The 21,536-nt window shown below is 39.6% G+C and overlaps 3 protein-coding genes across 3 annotated transcripts; 2 read left to right on the top strand and 1 right to left on the bottom strand.

Annotated features, from left to right (window-relative positions):
- The first annotated feature begins 3,252 nt into the window (after positions 1-3,252).
- LOC146490059 (uncharacterized) lies at positions 3,253-6,329 on the top strand. The gene is made up of 2 exons (XM_085125476.1): positions 3,253-3,999; positions 5,381-6,329. Exons 1-2 carry the CDS (start codon positions 3,301-3,303, stop codon positions 5,570-5,572), a joined length of 891 nt encoding a protein of 296 aa, XP_084981602.1. The 5' UTR covers positions 3,253-3,300; the 3' UTR covers positions 5,573-6,329.
- A 2,187-nt stretch (positions 6,330-8,516) lies between these two features.
- LOC146490060 (uncharacterized) lies at positions 8,517-13,369 on the top strand. Its single transcript, XM_085125578.1, has 2 exons — positions 8,517-9,221; positions 13,165-13,369. Exons 1-2 carry the CDS (start codon positions 8,550-8,552, stop codon positions 13,309-13,311), a joined length of 819 nt encoding a protein of 272 aa, XP_084981704.1. The 5' UTR covers positions 8,517-8,549; the 3' UTR covers positions 13,312-13,369.
- A 4,392-nt stretch (positions 13,370-17,761) lies between these two features.
- On the bottom strand, positions 17,762-20,983 carry LOC146490061 (uncharacterized). Its single transcript, XM_085126754.1, has 2 exons — positions 20,240-20,983; positions 17,762-19,280 (listed from the first exon to the last, which is right to left on the bottom strand). The coding sequence occupies exons 1-2, from the start codon at positions 20,351-20,353 to the stop codon at positions 19,125-19,127; spliced, it is 270 nt and encodes an 89-aa protein (XP_084982880.1). The 5' UTR covers positions 20,354-20,983; the 3' UTR covers positions 17,762-19,124.
- Positions 20,984-21,536: the final 553 nt, after the last annotated feature.

The following is a 21,536-nucleotide window of genomic DNA, read 5'->3' on the forward strand; positions in this document are numbered from 1 at the left end:
TTGTTGTTGTTTTGGAGTGGCTTGATCATGAAACCCTGGGGGCTTTCGGTCAAACGTTCCCGTTCGAGGTTTCGATAAAAATTTAGCTGCCGAATGGAATGGTATTTTCCGATTAAACGCAACCGACTTGAAAACAAACTCGTTCCATTCACGATTATTATTATTATTATTATTTTATTTATTTATTTATTTTTTATGCAAACCGGAATAACAATCAACTTCCTTCGGAGACTCCCAAGTAGCAGGATCAATGGTACAACCTTGCTAGAACCCCCAAAATTTGGAAATCAGTTTATTCCGCAAAATTTCTGTTCCGTTCGATTCCTCGCCCGAAATTTCCGTCATTTTGGGTCGAATGGAAAGCGGCCTCTGTTTACTTGAATGAACGCCGAGGCGTTTTATACCGCGTCAGGAACTTGAACATGCAGGCACACTAGCCCTTCCTGCTTTCCACACCGTCTGGTTTGTATTTGGTTGAAGTGAAGATTGAAATTTGGTGTAAATAGTTTGCACCACTTCAAAAAATTTACATGTGAATTCTGAAACTCCACCAATTCCAGTAACAGACATGTATTTAAAATAATTACGAGGAGTTAATGTTTGATCTAGAAGCGAGTTTTGAATTTCGAAGTAGCGACGGGCTGTGAAGATACTTTGCAGTTTTTGCAATACAACATCAAGCCTTTTGACTGAAAAGGAAGACAACAGCGGATACTGCTGTAATGAAGTACGTGAAACGAACGCTTTCAAAGAAAATAAATAAATAGGACTCGATTGTAAACGTGATTCCTTTATAAATTTTTGTAGAACTAAATTAACGTCCACTGTGGGACTCGAGCTGCCTACATTTTCTGTTCACCTCAAGCTCAGCTTCAAATCGTTTTATATTTCCCTCGTGACACGCTTTCACTTCTGTCACCGAATTAGGTCGGTGACCACAGGTTAAGCTTTGCAATCATGCACCCGAGTGCGGGGAGGGGGAACGCCCAAAAGGGAAAGGCGCGAAGGGCCCACCCGATGGAGTACATATAAAGGAAAAAAATTTGTCCACTTCGACTCTGCAGAAGCTGGACAAATTTAAATGTTTTGATTGGCTGCCCGATAACGGCTTCCGTTGACTTACCGCGGAAATCCTGCGATCAAAAACTTCCAGTACCGCAGAGTGCTCTTTTGGCGACTAACCGCCGGCGAAAAAGGGTCCAAGGTCTCTGATTAACTCCTTAGTAGCCCTCTTACACTTGCTTGTTTAGTGACCTGGCCTTTAAGTGGAACCAAGGCTGGATTTGACTCTGTTTTGATGCGAACCACGCTGCCTTTCGTATGAAAACCTCGTTGCTCGTTTATTTAGGTTAAACTTCGGAGCTCGATGGATTTAGAATACTTTACATTGGATAATGCAATTTACCATTATCAAAAACTGGATCATTGTATAATGCTATTCCAGGGATTTGACTGGCTTAGTGGCCAACGCATATGAGCCATTATACCACTCCCGAGAGATAGCGACCATTGAATTGTCTTCTGGTTGTTCTTGCAAAGCGAAATGAACAAGATCTACTATTCCACTCGCGCTTGTTGGCTATGTGATGATTATGGCCAACTTGGCGCTGCCCGCCTCTTTGGCTATCTACAATCCCACATTCAACGCGCTCTCGTGGAATAATTGTTCATTATACCATTCCCGAGAAAAGGTGACCAGTAAAGTTGAGTCAGCAAGATCTGGCATAGCTTATTTCTCAGACGCTCATTTTTTATTGCGTGACGAGCTAATAGTGCGTCTGCCGGGGAGGCTAGATCTAGCAATAATTCTCGGTTTTAAACTCTTATTCCACTCAATGCAAGCTTGATGGGTATAGGATAGTCATGTCGAACTCGGTGCTATGTTCCGCGGGGGCTATCCATAATCTCTAATCTCTAATCGCGTGTTTGTGCAATAACTTTTAAACATAAACTAAATAAAAGTGTTTGCTAGTGTCACATGACACCACTCCATCCATGACATCACTGACTGCGTCTTTCAAAATGGGGAAAGGACCTGAAACGCAATGTTGAAGTAATTTTATTATATTTGCCACACAAAAATTACAAAAAAAGATACATTAAAACCAACAACAACAAAAAATTTGCAAACCAATTGTTAAATTCAAAGTGTGTTTTCTTATTCTGCTGGCGTAGTTTTATGGTATCTACAATTTCGATTAGAAGCTATGTATTAAGCGATTTCTTAGATCACGTGATCTTGATTTTCCTTAATCAAGTGATTACTTTTAACCGTGGACATATATTTGTACAAGGCAAATCTAGTTAAGACTATCTACGAGATGTAAAGGATTAACTGAACTCAAACAGATTTGCTTTTATTATTTGGCTTATATGCTCCCCATTTTACACATTTAACAAATCGACGGCGGTTTTCTACGGTCTATACCGTTATAGACCATGAAATGACGTCAAAAAATGTTCAAAACTCAAGTGGAACCACGAGCCACAGGCGAGGGGTTTCACTGCCAAGCTTTGGACATTTTATGGCGTCATTTTATGGTCTATCAGAGTATAGACCATAGAAAACTGCCGTCGATTTGTTTTTTACAATAACATGGAAAAAGTACGAGCGGAATTGGCCATTTTTTTTTTCGTTGAGAAAGCGCGCGCGTTACATCTGACGTCATTTTTATTGTCTGTACTCTTATAGACAATAGCTACGAGCCAATCAGCGCGCGGGAATTTGGACAGTTATTATAAAAAAACACTATAACCACTGAACCCAATTAGTGGTCACGTGACTGGGATTCGAACGTGAGAGCGACAAGAACGTTTTGTTAATTTTTGGAAAGACTGGACTACAACTTCCATTCCCTGTATAACATATCGAATGAGCCAGTGAGAGACAACATTCTATTCAAGTGCTAAGTAGTTCAGTCTTAAAATTAATGAGTTTGTCTTGTGTAAATAGGGTACTCTGCATTGAGGTATATGAAGTGTGAAGGGAGTCATATGTGCTCGGTGTTCGAAGGAACAGTGTGCGCCGTCCTCCGAACGAAATAGTGAGTTATCTGTTGGCCTGAAAAAAAAATAAATAAAATTTGTCACAAATTGAACCGGTCCGCAAACTGTTTGATGACCTTTTAGCCACCGTTCAGTTAGACTAGACAAAATAATATATGCTGGCGTGGTTGTTGTCTGAAAACGAAACAAATGTCAAATATGACCTTTTATGGTATTGTCTTCTCACGAGGTGAATATTAAAGTTATAATACTTTGGACTGCATCACACTTCTGCGAAATGATACCACAACGACCATGTCGCCTCATACTTTGGACGCACTGATTGACGAACTCCAACAGTTTTACAAAGCCGTTCTTCTTCAAATTTCTCACAAATTGGAAAATAATCAGAAGGAGGAACTTCGCTTTTACTGTTCTGATGTTATTGTTGCAAAGGAAGACACCCGGGCCTTGAACATTCTACTTTCATTACAAGACACTGGGAAGGTTTCATGGAAAGATGTGTGCTTCTTGAAAGAAGGACTCTGTGTTATACAAAGAATTGATCTTGTCAATACCTTGACAGCATTCGAAGTGACGAGGAATCTGATAGTTCTCCTTGATTTCTATGCGAGAAAGAGCCTAGATTCGGAATCGCATGATCGCCGTGCCTTCCAGTCAGTGGAAACGATGGCTGGCTACCTGATGTTAGCAATGGCGGACGTGGCTCGAAGCTTCAATGTCCACGGGGCGGTTGAAGCAATGTTGCAGTCAAGAATGGGATCCGGAATGAAAAAGATATTGGTCGATTTGGAGGAGGAAATCGATCGTCAAATGTCAGATCCATGGAGTAAAATGGCTTTTCTCGTTGTAATTACTGGAGAGATGATAGCTGTAACTCTGGCCACTGACGAAGAACGAACAGAACGACATCAGAAGGAGGAAACATTAATTAAGTTTTGCTTCACTGCGGCTGATAAGCTGTCTTCACGGATGATAAAACTAGGAAGTTGGGTAAGCTTATGAGGAGATCTTTCTGTACATTCTTAGTCTGTAATTTGTACTTTCGTACGATGGTGACTTCTGAAATAATCATATGTTGTCCGCCATGATGAGGTACACGCAAATAAACTGATATCTGCCAGTCTAGCGATTTGACCTCGCTGTACCATTCGTTTTGAACGTACGTTTTGATATGAATTGTTCCAAACCGACGCGCTTAATTAAGCTTTTACAGATTGCTACCCGATTTAATCGAAGTTATTAGAGGAGAAAAGACGTTAACTGAAAATCTAACTTCAGACCATTTCTTTGAACGTCATGGCATGTAAAACGCTTCGACTCGCTTCTCTAGACTTTTCCTGCTCTGCACAAAATCGATGAGAGGATACTAGCTTGCTCACAGCGTACGCTATAAAATGGATTCCAGTAACCTGAGAAAAATCAGTTTTATATTAGGATTATTTTCTGCATTGCAAGCACTGCAGTAGTCTAGTTCTCTTACTATTGCTGTTTAAACGAGGGTTATTCTTAGCTACTGCTGGCTCTTAACCGCACATTGATTAAGAACTGACAAGCATTTGGCCATAAAAAATCGAAACCTTGGCATTTAAGGAAGGATGAAAAGAAAACATTATCCGCAAACATCTAGGTACTATGGTTTCTGAAAGCGCATGAATAAAAAAAAAAGGACTTTAGATTCGGCAAGGCATTGCAAGCATCAGGATTTTGTGTACAGTGACTTCCACATATTGTACATCCGAAAGAACAACTTTGGCTAATCAGTCTACTAAATGATCTACCAAGGAACTCGCATTTGACATGCTGAAAGGGCATTTCATATGTTTTAAAACATTTAGGCAATGCAACAAGCATTTTAAAATGAGCACATACTATTTTCCATGCGACTGAAACAAGTAAAAACATACCTCTTTCGGCATGAGCGTAAATTCTCGTCAAGTTTAAGTAAGGCTGACGCAAATAACACTGTGTTGTACTAACATGAATAATAGGCTTGGAAAAGGTTTTCTTTACCCTTTTAGAGGGCATGATTAATTTCACTGACTGAATGAAAATTCAGAATGGGCGATTGTTAGCTGCGTGGTTATAGAGTTATGATAGCAGTGGTTGAATTGGATATGATGTGAGACTGTGTCACGTCTAATGTTGGCCTGCCAGAACGTACTGGCTAATATTTTTGTTCTATGGTTTAAATTATTCTTTGATTTATCTCTCTTTTACTGTCAGTCATGAGCAAATTAATTCAAAAGGAAACTCGAATTACACTTATTTTTCTATTGAAATGCAACAAGTTGGTGAACGATTCTACTCCTTCACTTCAATATTCTAGAATATACAAATAGCCTAAAAATCCACGTAACTTTTATATTTTCAGGAAGATTTCTACGACTTTGTAGAGAAACGTTACAACTTGGTTTACCGTAAAGACAAGATTTTGCTGGATGCTGGAAGCCTGAGGCTGAAGAAGAAAATAGTTGACTTGGTTCAACAGTTTAATGAGAGCAGCTTTTTCAGCTCAACACACAAGTTCGGATCTACTGACCAAGGCAGATTATCAGACCCTTGAATAACTGCAGGGTCAACACTGCAACTACGGTGTCATTTTGTACTCAATATTCAGAGCTCAATCAATATTCAGAACTCGTTGAGAGATTTGTGCTTCAAATGCAGCAACTCCTGTTCTTAGCACGAAGTAACTGATAGTTTTTTCTAGTGCTTGAGGGTACTTAATTGTATTTTTTCTAGAGGGGATGATTGACATTGAACTCCAAGTGGTATTTGTGTTAGGTGTCCAAAATGATTTAACCCAGAGTGGCTCGGTTCTAGCGATCACATTGTGCACCCAGTGAACATACACAGTGCAGTTTCAGGCTATGTTCACAAAGGACCGATTCCAAATGGATCTGGTTCAAAATCGGAACTGATGAAGGCATATAAACTGCTGTTTGAAAGCTGTTTCTTGCCCTTTGCACCTAAACAGCTGCCTTATCCTAAAATGTAAAACAGACTCTGTCCGGACTGTTCTAGACCAACCCTTTGAACATAGGCTGAGGGGAAAAGGCTGACAATTTGAATCAGAAGTTAAGTTTAGATTTCTCGCAATAGTAACATTTTAATTCTAGACTTCATATCTAATATTCTGTAAATGATACTCATCACTCATATACCTAACGTATATACTGAGCACTTATTCGATTTTCTGATGATGTTGTCTTTTGGGAAAAGAGGTTGTCCTTAAAAAAAAAAAAGAAAATAATGGAATTATACCGGTGAAATAAGAGTTACGTCAATGCGTCAATAAAGTTTTCAGTTTTCAATGTTCACTGCAGATCTTCGCTGATTTAATAATGAACAATAAACACGTTGTTAGCAATCTACTACACCCTCCTGTTAGGGCTTTTCTAACTGGCTCTAGTTTCCTTTTATATTATTTTACTATCTTTTTGTAGCTAATCCTAACAGATTTTTTCCATAAAAGTTTCAGGTACACTGAGATGAAACCTCAAGGAATAAACTTAACGCCTGACACAAACGTCAGTGATTTTGTCTAAATGTCTCGCTGATGTAAACTAATTAAAAGTGGTTCCCTAGGTTGTGGGATGGGCGTTGGCCAAGGAAACTAGCCCATCAAGAACCAACATATACTACGGAACAGTATCATAGTAAGAATCTTCCACTGGTAGCACTGGTGGTACTGTCAACAGCGAACGCAAGGTGATCGAGGCGATACAAACGACAGAGTCTCATGGAGCGACGGGGTGAAGATAGATTATGTATTTAGGAACGATGCAAAACGATTATCAAAAAAGATGCAATCCAGAGAGGAAACGAAATGGGGGATACCCGAAAACCACTTGGCACGATAAATAAATACCACTCACAAGGTAGCCTAACTAAAGGACATTGAAGCGCCTTTTTTTACTCTGAACTGGAAAGAACAACTTTAAACTAGCGAAACGTAGAAAAAGTGTGGTTAGCTTGTACTCAGGGGATCATTCTCTGTTATGCCGTCTACCGCCTTGACATGTCTGGTATAGGGTACTCTACCAGAAGCACCAGGCTCCTAGCCGTGGCATAGCTCGAAAGCAAGGATTCAAGGCAGAAAGCTGAGGGTCCCCAATAGCCTAAAACGGGTTCTTCAATCCTGCCACCCCGACTAAAATGTTCCCGCATTCCTGTTATTCCAAGGGTTTTTATCGCCCGGCTAATCCCCATCCGGGTCATAAGTTCCTTACCTCAATGGTAAACTCTTTTTCAGTGCGTTAAAATTCTTTCACAGGAAACTCAAACACCGACAAGTAGGTTCAACTAGCTTTATATTTGTATCTCTTTCCACCAAAACGAAGGTGGTGGTGGTTTGATTTTCTTTGTACATTTTCGTCACCGGACTTCCCGGATCTCGACTCTATAAAGTGACATTTCACGATTCACGCTTCGTTAAATCGCCAAATCCTTTGTACCTTGCATAAGAACAACCCCAAATCTCGCTCCTTCTTTCCTCAAAAATCCTGAATCCCGGCCTTCAAATTAGAAAAACTGCAAACAAATGCAGTATATAGAAAAAGCCTTATGGCAGTATGGGAAAACACTTGGGCCAGGTTGGTGGGATAGGACTGTAGTTGAATTAGAAATTCCCATAAGCAAAAACATAAACTGGTGAACAACACTTTACAACAACACTTTATTAAAAATAGACAGTTACAAGGTGTTTATATACCTACCCGCAAATAGCTGAAACTAGTCGAGGCGGGTAGGCATGTTTATACTTAACTAAATACAAATACATTTGGTGTTTACAACTGAATTGACTGAAATAAAAGTTAAATAAGTAGTAAGCAAACAAGTGGCAAAAAAAGGGATTCGCTAGCTGATAGAAATTAAAGGATTGTTACGTATTCACAAGCTTTTCATTATTTCAAGAATTGAAGAAGGTGTAAGGTAAACATTTTCTTGAATGAAGGAGCTGAATGAACTACATCATGTTAGACGAGAAGCTTTTAAATGGAGACCTTTCTGTTTGATAACAGTGTCGTAGCAGCTCAGGTTTTTAGAGGAAGAAACTCTAGTTCTAACAGGTCGCCTTGACGTCAAATAGTTCAATTCAGTTTAGAAGAAATAATGAAGCTGAAATAACACTCCGTTGACGGAGATGCGATCAGTATTGCGGGACAGGTTGTGTGACACAGTAAGCAATGTTGCTGAACCGAAACAAATTTGAGCGATTATTTATTCATTTGCTTTGTGGATATCTTTAAACAAACATCGTATGCGGAAGCTGGTAGACCTTATGCTTTCCTGTCCTACTAAATAACTTGTTATGATATCAGCTAGTTAGGAGAGGTGAAAATATAACATTTCAACAACCGGTCGACAATAATAGACGCAATATATTCAAACCAGATGTATTAATAATGTGTTGCTAAGGTGATTGCAGAGAAACGTCTCTGCATTGCCCTATTATGGTGCTATTGACAGCTGTCAATATTCGGCGGGTATAAAACGTAGTGCTCACACATTCATCAAACCACCACCAACACAACGCCATGTCAATACCAACTTTTGACAAACTGATTAGCGAACTTCGACAAGCTTACACTGCCGTTCTCCTTCAGATTGTTCACGATTTGGAGAAAGATCAGCAGGAAGAGCTTCGTTTTTATTATAGTAGGTTAATTCGGGGAGAAACTAGTGGAACCTTAAACATTCTACGCTCATTGGAAAATGCTGGAGTGATTTCATGGATGGATATGTGTTCTCTTAAGGATAGTTTGCGTATAGTAGGAAGATTGGATCTTGTTGATACCTTAACTGCATTTGAAATTAAGAGGGATCTGGCAATTCTGCTTGCCTTGTATGCAGGAAAGAGACAAGGTTCGGAGATGTGTTCCCACCTTTCCTCCGTGGAACTGCTAGCTGAATATTTGGTGAAAATTACGACGGACACGCGATTTGATAAGCAAAGCTTAACATCATTGATGGAATCAGGAAAGAGTGTTACAAAAGTGCTTAAAAACTTTGAGGAGGAAATAGATCGTAGATTGTCAGATCCATGGAGTCAACTGACTTTGCTTGTTGTAATCGCCGGAGAAGTTATAGCTGAAGCCCTCACGAACATCGAACACTGTCACGAGGATCGCGGAAGGCCGGAAACATCGAAGTCGTGTCTTAACGCGGCCGATAAGCTTTGCTCTCGGATGAAAGAACTGGGAAGTTGGGTAAGCTGATGAAATGTATTGATAGATTTTTATTTTAGCTTTCCGCCAGGATAGGAATAAGTTAGAGAGTTCATATTATAAATATGAGAATCCTTACATAACTGTGCTATGTTCATTTCTTTGACCGAGAAACATCATATTAACGGTGAAAGCGAAAGCAACGCGAAATCGAGGAAGTTGCGCTTGCTTTAGAAAACAGTTTTTAGTATTTAGCCTTTGAGGAGCCCAGGGCGACACGAAAACACTGAGAAATATTTCAGAATAGATAATCTGTCAACCGATTCAAAAGAAGAGCGTGCGCCAAATAAACTTAAGATGTTAAATCAGCAACGTATGTGCACAGAGAACGAATTTTTTCATGATACCACATAAAAGAAAGAGAGTTGACCAACTAGCTGCGCGAATCTTAACTGTTCTAATAACGAATTGTTCAGAACAAGTTAAGAGAACAGCGTTCGCCGGCCTAGACTTATCTTAATTTTTACACGGAATGCCCGCAGGGCAGGCCGTGTCTAGGTTTCGGTCGGGTATCTTTTTTTACGCGGGATGCCCTGAGGGGGCATACCGTGTCTAAAAACGGGTCGATTTCTTTTTTTACGCGGGATGCCCTGAGGGGGCATACCATGTCTAAAACGGGTCGATTTCGTTTTTTTTTCTTCCTCGTAGCTACAAATCTGTACATTAATTTATTCATTAAACTCTCCCCTCTCCTACTCGGGATGTATTGTTCTGATTGTCTTCAACAACAGCAGGCCAATCAAAATCTATTCTTGTCGCTTCTATCGCGAGGGAGGGGACCCACTCACCCGTACCTGTGTGACGTCAACGCATCATTTGATTTATCCATTAAAGCTGGATTAAATTGTGGCGCCATATTGTTAACATGTTCTGGACTCAAGTGTGCCGTTTTCAAACGGAAATTTCACCATTTTGAAGCGGTAAATCGAAAGAATAACTTCTAAGAAGCACTCGACATCTAAAACGGTGGAAATTGGAGAGTTCCTGGCGAAGGAATCGTGCTTTCTTTGACAGTCTTAGACCACAATTGCAGACAGAAAAGAGGTCATTGAGAAGCTTACGTTATCGCAATGGAATTCCCGTGAATTCCCTTGAAACCCTGAGTAGCGCAACACAACGGAAACAACGTAACGCGATCTTCGTGACTCAAACTATTCCATTAGCAAGGATGGTTTTATAAATCTGCGAAGCACACAGTTGGAATAAATGAATCAGCCACGGCATCTCGCGTAATGCCAGTATAGCAGGCATCTTGTTTTGTTTTGTTTTCTTTTTCTTCCTCGTAGCCACAAATCGGTACATTAATTTATTCATTAAACCCTCCCCTCTCCTACTCGGGATGTATTGTTCTGATTGTCTTCAACAGAAGCAGGCCAATCAAAATCTATTCTTGTCGCTTATATCGCGAGGGAGGGGATCCACTCACCCCTACCTGTGTGACGTCAACGCATCATTTGATATATTTATTAAAGACGGTTATCGTTATGGAATTTCACACATTTCCGGTGATAGTCGCGTAACACAAGGGAAACAACGTAACGCGATCGTCGTGACTCAAACTATTCCATTAGCAAGGATAGTTTTATCAATCGGCGAAGCATACAGTTGGAATAAATGAATCAGCCCCAGCATCACGCGTAATGCCAGTATAGCAGGCATCTTGTTTCTTCATTGTATACACAAATGTGCACATTAATTACGCGGGATGCCCTGAAGGGGCATACCGTGTCTAAAAACGGGTCGATTTCTTTTTTTTTTTTTTTTTCTTCCTCGTAGCTACAAATCGGTACATTAATTTATTCATTAAACTCACCCCTCTCCTACTCGGGATGTATTGTTCTGATTGTCTTTAACAAAGGCAGGCCAATCAAAATCCATTCTTATCGCTAGGGAGGGGACCCACTCACCCTTACCTGTGTGACGTCAACGCATCATTTGATTTCTTCATTAAAACTGCATTAAATTGTGGAGCCATATTGTTAACATGTTCTGGACTCAAGTGTGCCGTTTTCAAACGGAAATTTCACCATTTTGAAGCAGTAAATCGAAAGAATAACTTCTAAGAAGCACTCGACATCTAAAACGGTGGAAATTGGAGAGTTCCTGGCGAAGGAATCGTGCTTTCTTTGACAGTCTTAGTCCACGACTGCAGACAGAGAAGAGGTCATTGAGAAGCTTACGTTATCGCAATGGAATTCCCGCAATTTCCCTTGAAAACCTGAGTAACGTAACACAAGGGGAACAACGTAACGCGATCGTCGTGACTCAAACTATTCCATTAGCAAGGATAGTTTTATCAATCGGCGAAGCATACAGTTGGAATAAATGAATCAGTCCGGGCATCACGCGTAATGCCAGTATAGCAGGCATCTTGTTTTTTTTTTTTCTTCCTCGTAGTCACAAATCGGTACATTAATTTATTCATTAAACTCTCCCCTCTCCTACTCGGGATGTAATGTTCTGATTGTCTTCAACAACAGCAGGCCAATCAACATCCATTCTTGTCGCTTTAATCGCGAGGGAGAGGACCCACTCAACCCTACCGGTGTGACGTCAACGCATCATTTGATATATTTATTGAGGACGGATTAAATTGTCGCGCCATATTGTTAACATGTTCTGGACTCAAGTGTGCCGTTTTCAAACGGAAATTTCACCATTTTGAAGCGGTGAATCGAAAGAATAACTTTTAAGAAGCACCCGACATTTAAAACGGTGGAAATTGGTGAGTTCCTGGCGAAGGAATCGTGCTTTGTTTGACAGTCTTAGACCACGACGCGAGACTAAAAAGAGGTCATTGAAAAGCTTACATTATCGTAATGGAATTTCACACATTTCCGGTAATAGTCTGAGTCGCGTAACACAAGGTAAATAACGTAACGCAATCGTCGTGACTCAAACTATTCCATTAGCAAGGATAGTTTTATCAATCGGCGAAGCATACAGTTGGAATAAATGAATCAGCCCCAGCATCACGCGTAATGCCAGTATAGCAGGCATCTTGTTTATGCATTAAAATATTGCCTCCCCTGGTAGGGATGTATTGTTCTGATTGTCTTCAACAAAAGCGGCCCAATCAAAATCTATTATTCGGGCACATATCACGAGAGAGGGGACCCACTCATCCCTTTCTGTTTGACGTCAAATTATCATTTGATTTATTCATTAAACCTTGATTAAATTCTACCCTCTCCCAGAAGAGATTTATTGTTCTGATTGTCTTGAACAAAAGCAGCCCAATCAAATATATTATCGACGCGTATATCACGAGGGAGGGGACCCACTTATCTCTACCTGTGTGACGTCAAAGCAAGTCATCATTTCGAAAAGTTGTTTTTGTTCAATGGCGAACACATGTATGAATTTAAGACTCTGATCTGCCGTCTTCAGAGAGAAAACGAACCTTTTTCAAGCAGTAAATCGAAATAATAACTTCTAGGTAGTACTCGACAGTATAAACGGTGGAAATTGGGAGAGTTCACAGCAAAGAAACTCCGCTTTAAAGAACAGATCGAATAATCAACGCGAAGGATTAGAGCTAGAGGAGGCCAGACCAGTTCAGCGGGGTCATGACGTTATTGCATAGTTATTTCTGGTATGATTCCTAGTAACACAACGATAAGTATCACGCAATATATTTAAATAAAACCATTCAGACAATTATTTCAATTGCCAAGGGGGGATAGTTCTTAAATATCTGCGAAACATACAATGGGGAATAATTGGGGCTACATTAAGCATTCCGTGTAATGCCATTAGAGGGGCATCTTCTTATCAGTTCTTAACAACACTGATCGGGTCATTGAAGCAAATACGAGAGGTTTGTTGTTATTTCTTTTTATATATAAAAAAATGGCTCAACTTACATAGAGTTGCCGAGCCGCGTGATGGAAGATTCATTTAGTACTTGACGCTTTCTTTTCAGGAGGATTTCCGTGACCACTTAGAAGGAAGATATAATGCAGTTTACCATCACCAAGGGACAGTAGCAGATGCCAGCAGCTCGTCTGATGACGAGAAGATAGCGGAAGTAGTTCAACAGTTCAAGGACACTAGTATCTTTTTCCTCTAGACGGACTACAAGCAGACAGGATTATAATTGATTAGTGCTCGATAACGGCAAAACGGTCGATTCATAACGAGACAATTCATAGTGCTAGATAACGGCAAAGCGGTCGATTCATAACGAGACAATTCATAGTGCTCGATAACGGCAAAACGGTCGATTCATAACGAGACAATTCATAGTGCTAGATAACGGCAAAGCGGTCGATTCATAACGAGACAATTCATAGTGCTCGATAACGGCAAAACGGTCGATTCATAACGAGACAATTCATAGTGCTCGATAACGGCAAAACGGTCTATTCATAACGAGACAATTCATAGTGCTCGATAACGGCAAAACGGTCGATTCATAACGAGACAATTCATAGTGCTCGATAACGGCAAAACGGTCGATTCATAACGAGACAATTCATAGTGCTCGATAACGGCAAAACGGTCTATTCATAACGAGACAATTCATAGTGCTCGATAACGGCAAAACGGTCGATTCATAACGAGACAATTCATAGTGCTCGATAACGGCAAAACGGTCGATTCATAACGAGACAATTCATAGTGCTCGATAACGGCAAAACGGTCGATTCATAACGAGACAATTCATAGTGCTCGATAACGGCAAAACGGTCGATTCATAACGAGACAATTCATAGTGCTCGATAACGGCAAAACGGTCTATTCATAACGAGACAATTCATAGTGCTCGATAACGGCAAAACGTTCGATATATAACGAGACAATTCATAGTGCTCGATAACGGCAAAACGGTCGATTCATAACGAGACAATTCATACTGCTAGATAACGGCAAAACGGTCGATTCATAACGAGACAATTCATAGTGCTCGATAACGGCAAAACGGTCTATTCATAACGAGACAATTCATAGTGCTCGATAACGGCAAAACGGTCTATTCATAACGAGACAATTCATAGTGCTCGATAACGGCAAAACGTTCGATATATAACGAGACAATTCATAGTGCTCGATAACGGCAAAACGGTCGATTCATAACGAGACAATTCATACTGCTAGATAACGGCAAAACGGTCGATTCATAACGAGACAATTCATAGTGCTCGATAACGGCAAAACGGTCTATTCATAACGAGACAATTCATAGTGCTCGATAACGGCAAAACGGTCGATTCATAACGAGACAATTCATAGTGCTCGATAACGGCAAAACGGTCTATTCATAACGAGACAATTCATAGTGCTCGATAACGGCAAAACGTTCGATTCATAACGAGACAATTCATAGTGCTCGATAACGGCAAAACGGTCGATTCATAACGAGACAATTCATACTGCTAGATAACGGCAAAACGGTCGATTCATAACGAGACAATTCATAGTGCTCGATAACGGCAAAACGGTCGATTCATAACGAGACAATTCATAGTGCTCGATAACGGCAAAACGGTCGATTCATAACGAGACAATTCATAGTGCTCGATAACGGCAAAACGGTCGATTCATAACGAGACAATTCATAGTGCTCGATAACGGCAAAACGGTCTATTCATAACGAGACAATTCATAGTGCTCGATAACGGCAAAACGTTCGATATATAACGAGACAATTCATAGTGCTCGATAACGGCAAAACGGTCGATTCATAACGAGACAATTCATACTGCTAGATAACGGCAAAACGGTCGATTCATAACGAGACAATTCATAGTGCTCGATAACGGCAAAACGGTCTATTCATAACGAGACAATTCATAGTGCTCGATAACGGCAAAACGGTCTATTCATAACGAGACAATTCATAGTGCTCGATAACGGCAAAACGTTCGATATATAACGAGACAATTCATAGTGCTCGATAACGGCAAAACGGTCGATTCATAACGAGACAATTCATACTGCTAGATAACGGCAAAACGGTCGATTCATAACGAGACAATTCATAGTGCTCGATAACGGCAAAACGGTCTATTCATAACGAGACAATTCATAGTGCTCGATAACGGCAAAACGGTCGATTCATAACGAGACAATTCATAGTGCTCGATAACGGCAAAACGGTCTATTCATAACGAGACAATTCATAGTGCTCGATAACGGCAAAACGTTCGATTCATAACGAGACAATTCATAGTGCTCGATAACGGCAAAACGGTCGATTCATAACGAGACAATTCATACTGCTAGATAACGGCAAAACGGTCGATTCATAACGAGACAATTCATAGTGCTCGATAACGGCAAAACGGTCGATTCATAACGAGACAATTCATAGTGCTCGATAACGGCAAAACGGTCGATTCATAACGAGACAATTCATAGTGCTCGATAACGGCAAAACGTTCGATTCATAACGAGACAATTCATAGTGCTCGATAACGGCAAAACGGTCGATTCATAACGAGACAATTCATACTGCTAGATAACGGCAAAACGGTCGATTCATAACGAGACAATTCATAGTGCTCGATAACAGCAAAACGTTCGATTCATAACGAGACAATTCATAGTGCTCGATAACGGCAAAACGGTCGATTCATAACGAGACAATTCATACTGCTAGATAACGGCAAAACGGTCGATTCATAACGAGACAATTCATAGTGCTCGATAACGGCAAAACGGTCGATTCATAACGAGACAATTCATAGTGCTCGATAATGCAAAAAGCGATCGACCGCTTTTTGCGTTATCGAGCAGTATGAATTGTTTTGTTATGGATCGACCGCTTTTTGCGTTATCGAGCAGTATGAATTGTTAAGTTATGGATCGAAGCCAGTTGTCATCCATATTACCAAAGTGTGAGGCAGTGATGGATGATAACGTAAAGAAAAAATAACATTGAAGCAAGTCAATAATTAGTAAAAAAAAAAAAAAAAAAATAATGGAAAGACAAAATAAAACAAAGAAAAAATAGAAAAAGAAGAAAACATCTGAAAAATACCAGAAATACAAAGAACACAAGACAAAGAAGAAACAAACAAGTAAAGAACAAACAAATAACTATGGTGGTTTAGTTATGTCTAATGTCATGACACATGTATACAAAAATCAGGATGTGACTTATATTGTATGTTCAAAGGTTGAACTACACAGTACTCTACTGAAATAAAGGATTTGACGTGACATCAGGTCTCTATGTGTTTAATTGGTGGCCACAATCCTTCATTATGAGACAGTCGTTGTAAAATCACCTCTCGAAATGGTCGCAATAATTCAACTGCTTTCAACTTCATGGGCCTTGACTTTTTTTCCCATTGCCTTGTAACCTGTCCGTTTTCCCTGCCTAGTTATTTTGAATCATTTTTCATGAGCTCACCAACCGGCTAAGATGATTTGAACTGACAGCAAGTAGGCTACGTTACTTGAAACGGCTCAGCAGTTTGTTGCAATGGGGTGAAAAAGAACTTATTGGCAAAAATGCCAAAGTCAGTCTTAAGTCAGCTTGGCATTCAACTAAATGTAGTGTATCTATCTAGTTCTGCCATTTCGGTCAGTTGCTAAGAACTTCACGTGTTTATTTATTAGCAGTTTCAACTCCACAGCTGTCTAATTTATTGTACTACAAATTATGTAACACCACCTCGCCACCTCGATGGGATCACCACCTTGTAGTGGTGGGGTGGCTTGCCTCCATGCCCCCTAGAGGGACTTTCAACTCCTGGCAGGACCAACCATGTGGGACTGGCCGGAGGGTAGAGGTTAGTCAAAGAGTGTGGTTCCCTTGTCCCCCAGGTTGAGAGTTGAGTGTAAGACTAGCAACCTTACCCCTTAAAAGATAGTATGCTACAGAAACCGAAACCAATATAGAAGATAACAGTCAGAATGGGGAAGGTCGTCCCTTAAACAAAAAAATGAAGCCATTGGGGCAAACCCAATTGGGCACCCAAGGACTAATAAATTTGCTCCATCTGAAGTCTAGGACGAGGATTGGCTGTTGGAATGTAAGAAGTTCGTCTGTTCCAAGCAATCAAACTCGCTAAGCTGGCAAGCGAACTAAGGAGGTACGGAATAGCTGTTCTTGGGGTATCTAAGGTTAGGTGGCACATGTGCATTTGGAACATCAACATCAACATCAACATCTACATTCATATACTCTGGCAAGAAAATGAGGAGGGTGTGCATTAAAATGGGGTAGGACTGCGTATTGCAAAAGAGGTAGTAAAGAATATCTGATGGAGTGGGAGCCCATCAATAGGGAGCTTAAGCACAGACGTTCGTGACCCATAGACGGCAGCCAAAAGTCGAATGTTTCCTTTTCAGTGACGTGGCTTTGCTCCTTACCACGGACAGGAAAAGCTCTTGTTGGTGACTGTGGCTTGACGTTACAAACGTGATGGCGTGAAAACGTCCCAAAAAGGCAAAACTTCAATTTCCGGTTGTCTTTCTTGGCTCAAAAACGTCTGTGCTTAAGTTCTCTAATTATAAGTGACGTTTTCGCGTCAACCAGTTTAGTTACATAATAATCAGCCAACACCGTGTAAGGAAATCAAATCACTTCGTTTATTGAATGCTCTCTCTTCACTCATTATAGGTAAACTTATTACAAGTTAGATCTTTCCAGTTTTGTCACATTGACATTTTCCTTCTAAAATAACAGTAACTATCGCACCATGAACTAGTACTATAACTACTATTGTTCAATTCACTGATCTGAAATTGTATTGACTTATTAATGCTGACATTGAATCGCCAAAAAGAACAAGATGAATTATTACATTTGAACTTGTACTGACATATTGAATTATACATCTTGATGTACAGTTGCATGGACTTTGACATCGCTCAGTTTCATAGTTAACAACAACAATATTGATTATTGCACCTTGAACTTGTTCTACTGACGTCACATCGTATCCAATTCTGCATCGTGATATTTATGAAATTGTATTGACTTTGACACTGTACTCTTGTCTTGCAAAAGGTAACAATATTTATTGTTACGTTTGAATCTTGTGCTGACATAAATGTTGCTCCGCCATAAGCAAAATTTATTTTGGTTTCTCGACGTTGGTTTGTTTTTTGACATTGTTTATTTGTTGCTTGGTTTCGTTTTCCTTTTTTCTTGGTATTTTAAAATTGGTATTTGGTAATTGATTCTTAGTAATTCATATTTAGTAATTGGTAACTGGTATTTCATAATTGGTATTGGGCAATTGATATTTGGTAATATTAAATATTGCGCCTTTTACTTGTATTGACACGTATATTTCATCCCGTTCTGCATTGTGATATGCATGGGATTGTACTGACTTGCATTAATTGTTTCGTTTGAATCTTGTGCTGACATAAATGTTGTTCCGCCCAATTTATCTTCCGCCATAAGTAAAATTGATTTTGGTTTCTCGACATTGGTTTGTTTCTTGACATTGTTTATTTGTTGCTTGGTTTTGTTTTTTGTTAATTGAATTGGTTTCGTTTTGTTTTCCTTTTTTCTTGGTATTTTATGATTGCTATTTGGGAATTGATACTTAGTAATTCATATTTAGTAACTGGTAACTGGCATTTCATAATTGATAATTGTTAATTGATATTTGGTAATTCATATGTATTTATTGGTATTTGTTTATTAGTATTCCTAATTGATATGTGGTAAAAAAATGTTGTTTTCTTTAGCTGTGAACTGCGTCAGTTATCTTCCTATTCACAGTCAAGCTGCTGTCATGAGACGTCTCATTCTCTGGACAGTGCACCTGGTATTTGATATTTGGTAACTGGTATTTGAAATTGATATTTTATCGTATTTGTTAATTGATTTTTTCGTAATTGTTATTTGTTAATTGCATTCTGTAAATGATATCGATATTTGTTCGGTATTTGTAATTGATATTTGTTAATTGGTATTTATGGAACTGCATCCTGGAAAAATGTTGTCCTCTTTAACTGTTGAACTGCATTAGCTATCTTTCTCTTCACAGTCAAGCCGCTTGCATCAGACTTTTCATTCTCTTGACAGTACACCTGGTTGTACCGTTCCTTAACAAAGTTGCAGAACGTTTCCTGAAGAGAAAGATATAGAATTATATAGGTTGGTGCACGGCATTCATCACTAATCTCAAATTATTTGCTTATTTGCCCATACTGGCTCATGCGCAATCACAAGTGCTTTCGTGCTCAGACTCTTGTAAAAGTTTGTTAATGTAGTTATACTTTTGCCCTCCTAAGCGCTAGATATCATGAATAGTGGATCTCCATTGGATAGTACTGTAACGAAATCTACTAAAGAATGCAGAGGTGTTCAGTAGAGAGACAAATCTTAAGTGCTTGTCATTGGCAAAATAATTTCAAAATGCTCACTGTTCGTCAGTGGTGTCTGCATTACTCGGAAGATGACTTGCCCAATGTTCGTGCCCGCCATAAAAAGGAAAGAAATCAGTACTCGCTCTGAGTACAAGAACCACTGCACTTATCTCGAACTTAATTTCGTTTTCGCATCCTGCTTTTCCAGCATCCCACCGACAAACTATAGCATTGTTATTTTATTCATGATACACTTCTTATAGTTGGATGTTTACAAAGAGTCAATAAAACAGAACAAAATACAAGAATACAAGTTGCAATGGAGATGATAATTGAACCTTATTTATACCCAAGGCAGCCTAATCGCACTAATTTATCCCTCAATTATCCTAACTTTGGTAAACTCGAACACATTGTTGCATAACAGACGATTCCAGTGAACTCTATTTAATTTTGAAACAGTTTTTCGGCGGCGGAAAGATTCAAAATACTCGAGAAACAATTTTTAATCTTGAAATACTTTAAAATGCTCTAATGTAAAGAAAAATGCATAGCTTTATACCGTCAATAAACTAGGAAAATTTCTACGGGAACTCTGAAATCTCGCCGGTGATGTTCAAAACTGACATGTTAATTTCAAAACTCCTTTCAAATTTCAAAAATACTGGCCAAGCGTGACATGGATTGACTATAAATTTAAATGTATCTTGTAAGCTTACCCAGCCTCCCAGCTTGATCACACGAGTGCAAAGCGTTTCAGCTGCCGTAGAACACAGTTTTGGTACTTCCAGCTTCCAATGAAGTTCTTTGTTTTCCAAAACATCTCCAACCATTTATCCTGCAATGACGACAAGGCAAATCAGTCTTCTCCAAGGATCTGACATTTCACGATTGATTTCCTCTTCAAAAGCGATCAGCACTTCTGTGCCGATTCCCTTTATCGTGTCCATCTCCGTCAATGATCTAACGTTGGTGACATCGAATCCATCCCGGGCTATCTCCGACATTAAGGTTATCCAGCGACTAACTCTACCGACGCAGAGCGACTTCGGGTCCTCGCCTCATCCTGGCATAGAAGTCAAGAAGAATTATCAGATCCCTCTTGATTTCGAACTCGGTTAAGCTGTTCGCAAGATCCGATAGTTGTATCACACTCAAAGCCTCTTTAAGAGAACGTACATCTAGCCATGAAAATTTTCCATCGTTTTCGAGTGAGCGCAGAATGTGTAAATATCCAGTAGTTTGTTCCGAAATTCGTCCTGTAAAATAGAAGTAAAGTTCCTTCAGCTGATCTGTCTCCAAATTGTGAACAATGTGAAGCAGACTAGCGTTGTAAGGCTGTTGAAGCTCGTCTGTCAGTTCGTCAGAAAAGCTCAAGAAGCTTAAGAAGGAGCTAAAGCGGGCGAGGAGAATGCGCGAGAAGCCGTCCTTTTATACTCTGGCATATTAAACAGCACCATAATGGAGCAATGCAATGACGTTTGGAGCTTCACAGACAATAATCATATGACAACATGCATAAATTAACGGTCTTAATATATAAATAATAAATATTCAACATTACCTCCCTTTGTTATTTTTAATTTTTTTTCCTTTTCAGGCTTCCGTTCATTTATACTCCATATCCGTCCAGCACTGTTCGTGTTAAACTAAACAAAGGGAAGTCTAGTTTAAGCCGCAGATGCCTATGAAAACATTGCTTAAATTTGCAGTTCAAGAACGTTGCAAACGGGTATTGTTACTACGTGCAGCGTCCTTACCATAACTCCATTCAAGCCGTGCTTGTTTTAGCCTCCCGCGCAGTCGTAGACGCACGACCATAACCTTTTGCATTCATATCACCGTTTCCGTTTCAAAATTAATTAATTCCATAATTTAATTATACGAAAACATAACGGCAATTTACTGTAGAGTTAATAAATATTGAAACAAATGGTTGCGCCTTAGACCATAACCTCCTGTTTATGTTTATGTCAGTGGTATTTCTTTTGGGGGAAGACAGCATTTCACTTTTTG

This window comes from Pavona decussata, unplaced genomic scaffold (assembly GCF_977016875.1).
Source record: "Pavona decussata unplaced genomic scaffold, jaPavDecu1.1 SCAFFOLD_2, whole genome shotgun sequence".
NCBI classification, from domain to species: Eukaryota; Metazoa; Cnidaria; class Anthozoa; order Scleractinia; family Agariciidae; genus Pavona; species Pavona decussata.

Excerpts from the sequence above, each read along its gene's own strand:
- LOC146490059 (XM_085125476.1), top strand. The coding sequence starts at position 3,301 with ATGTCGCCTCATACTTTGGACGCACTGATTGACGAACTCCAACAGTTT. Across the intron at positions 4,000-5,380 it reads TGATAAAACTAGGAAGTTGG|GAAGATTTCTACGACTTTGT; the intron begins GTAAGCTTATGA and ends TTATATTTTCAG.
- LOC146490060 (XM_085125578.1), top strand. The coding sequence starts at position 8,550 with ATGTCAATACCAACTTTTGACAAACTGATTAGCGAACTTCGACAAGCT. Across the intron at positions 9,222-13,164 it reads TGAAAGAACTGGGAAGTTGG|GAGGATTTCCGTGACCACTT; the intron begins GTAAGCTGATGA and ends CTTTCTTTTCAG.
- LOC146490061 (XM_085126754.1), bottom strand. The coding sequence starts at position 20,353 with ATGGTTGGAGATGTTTTGGAAAACAAAGAACTTCATTGGAAGCTGGAA. Across the intron at positions 19,281-20,239 it reads TGATCAAGCTGGGAGGCTGG|GAAACGTTCTGCAACTTTGT; the intron begins GTAAGCTTACAA and ends CTTTCTCTTCAG.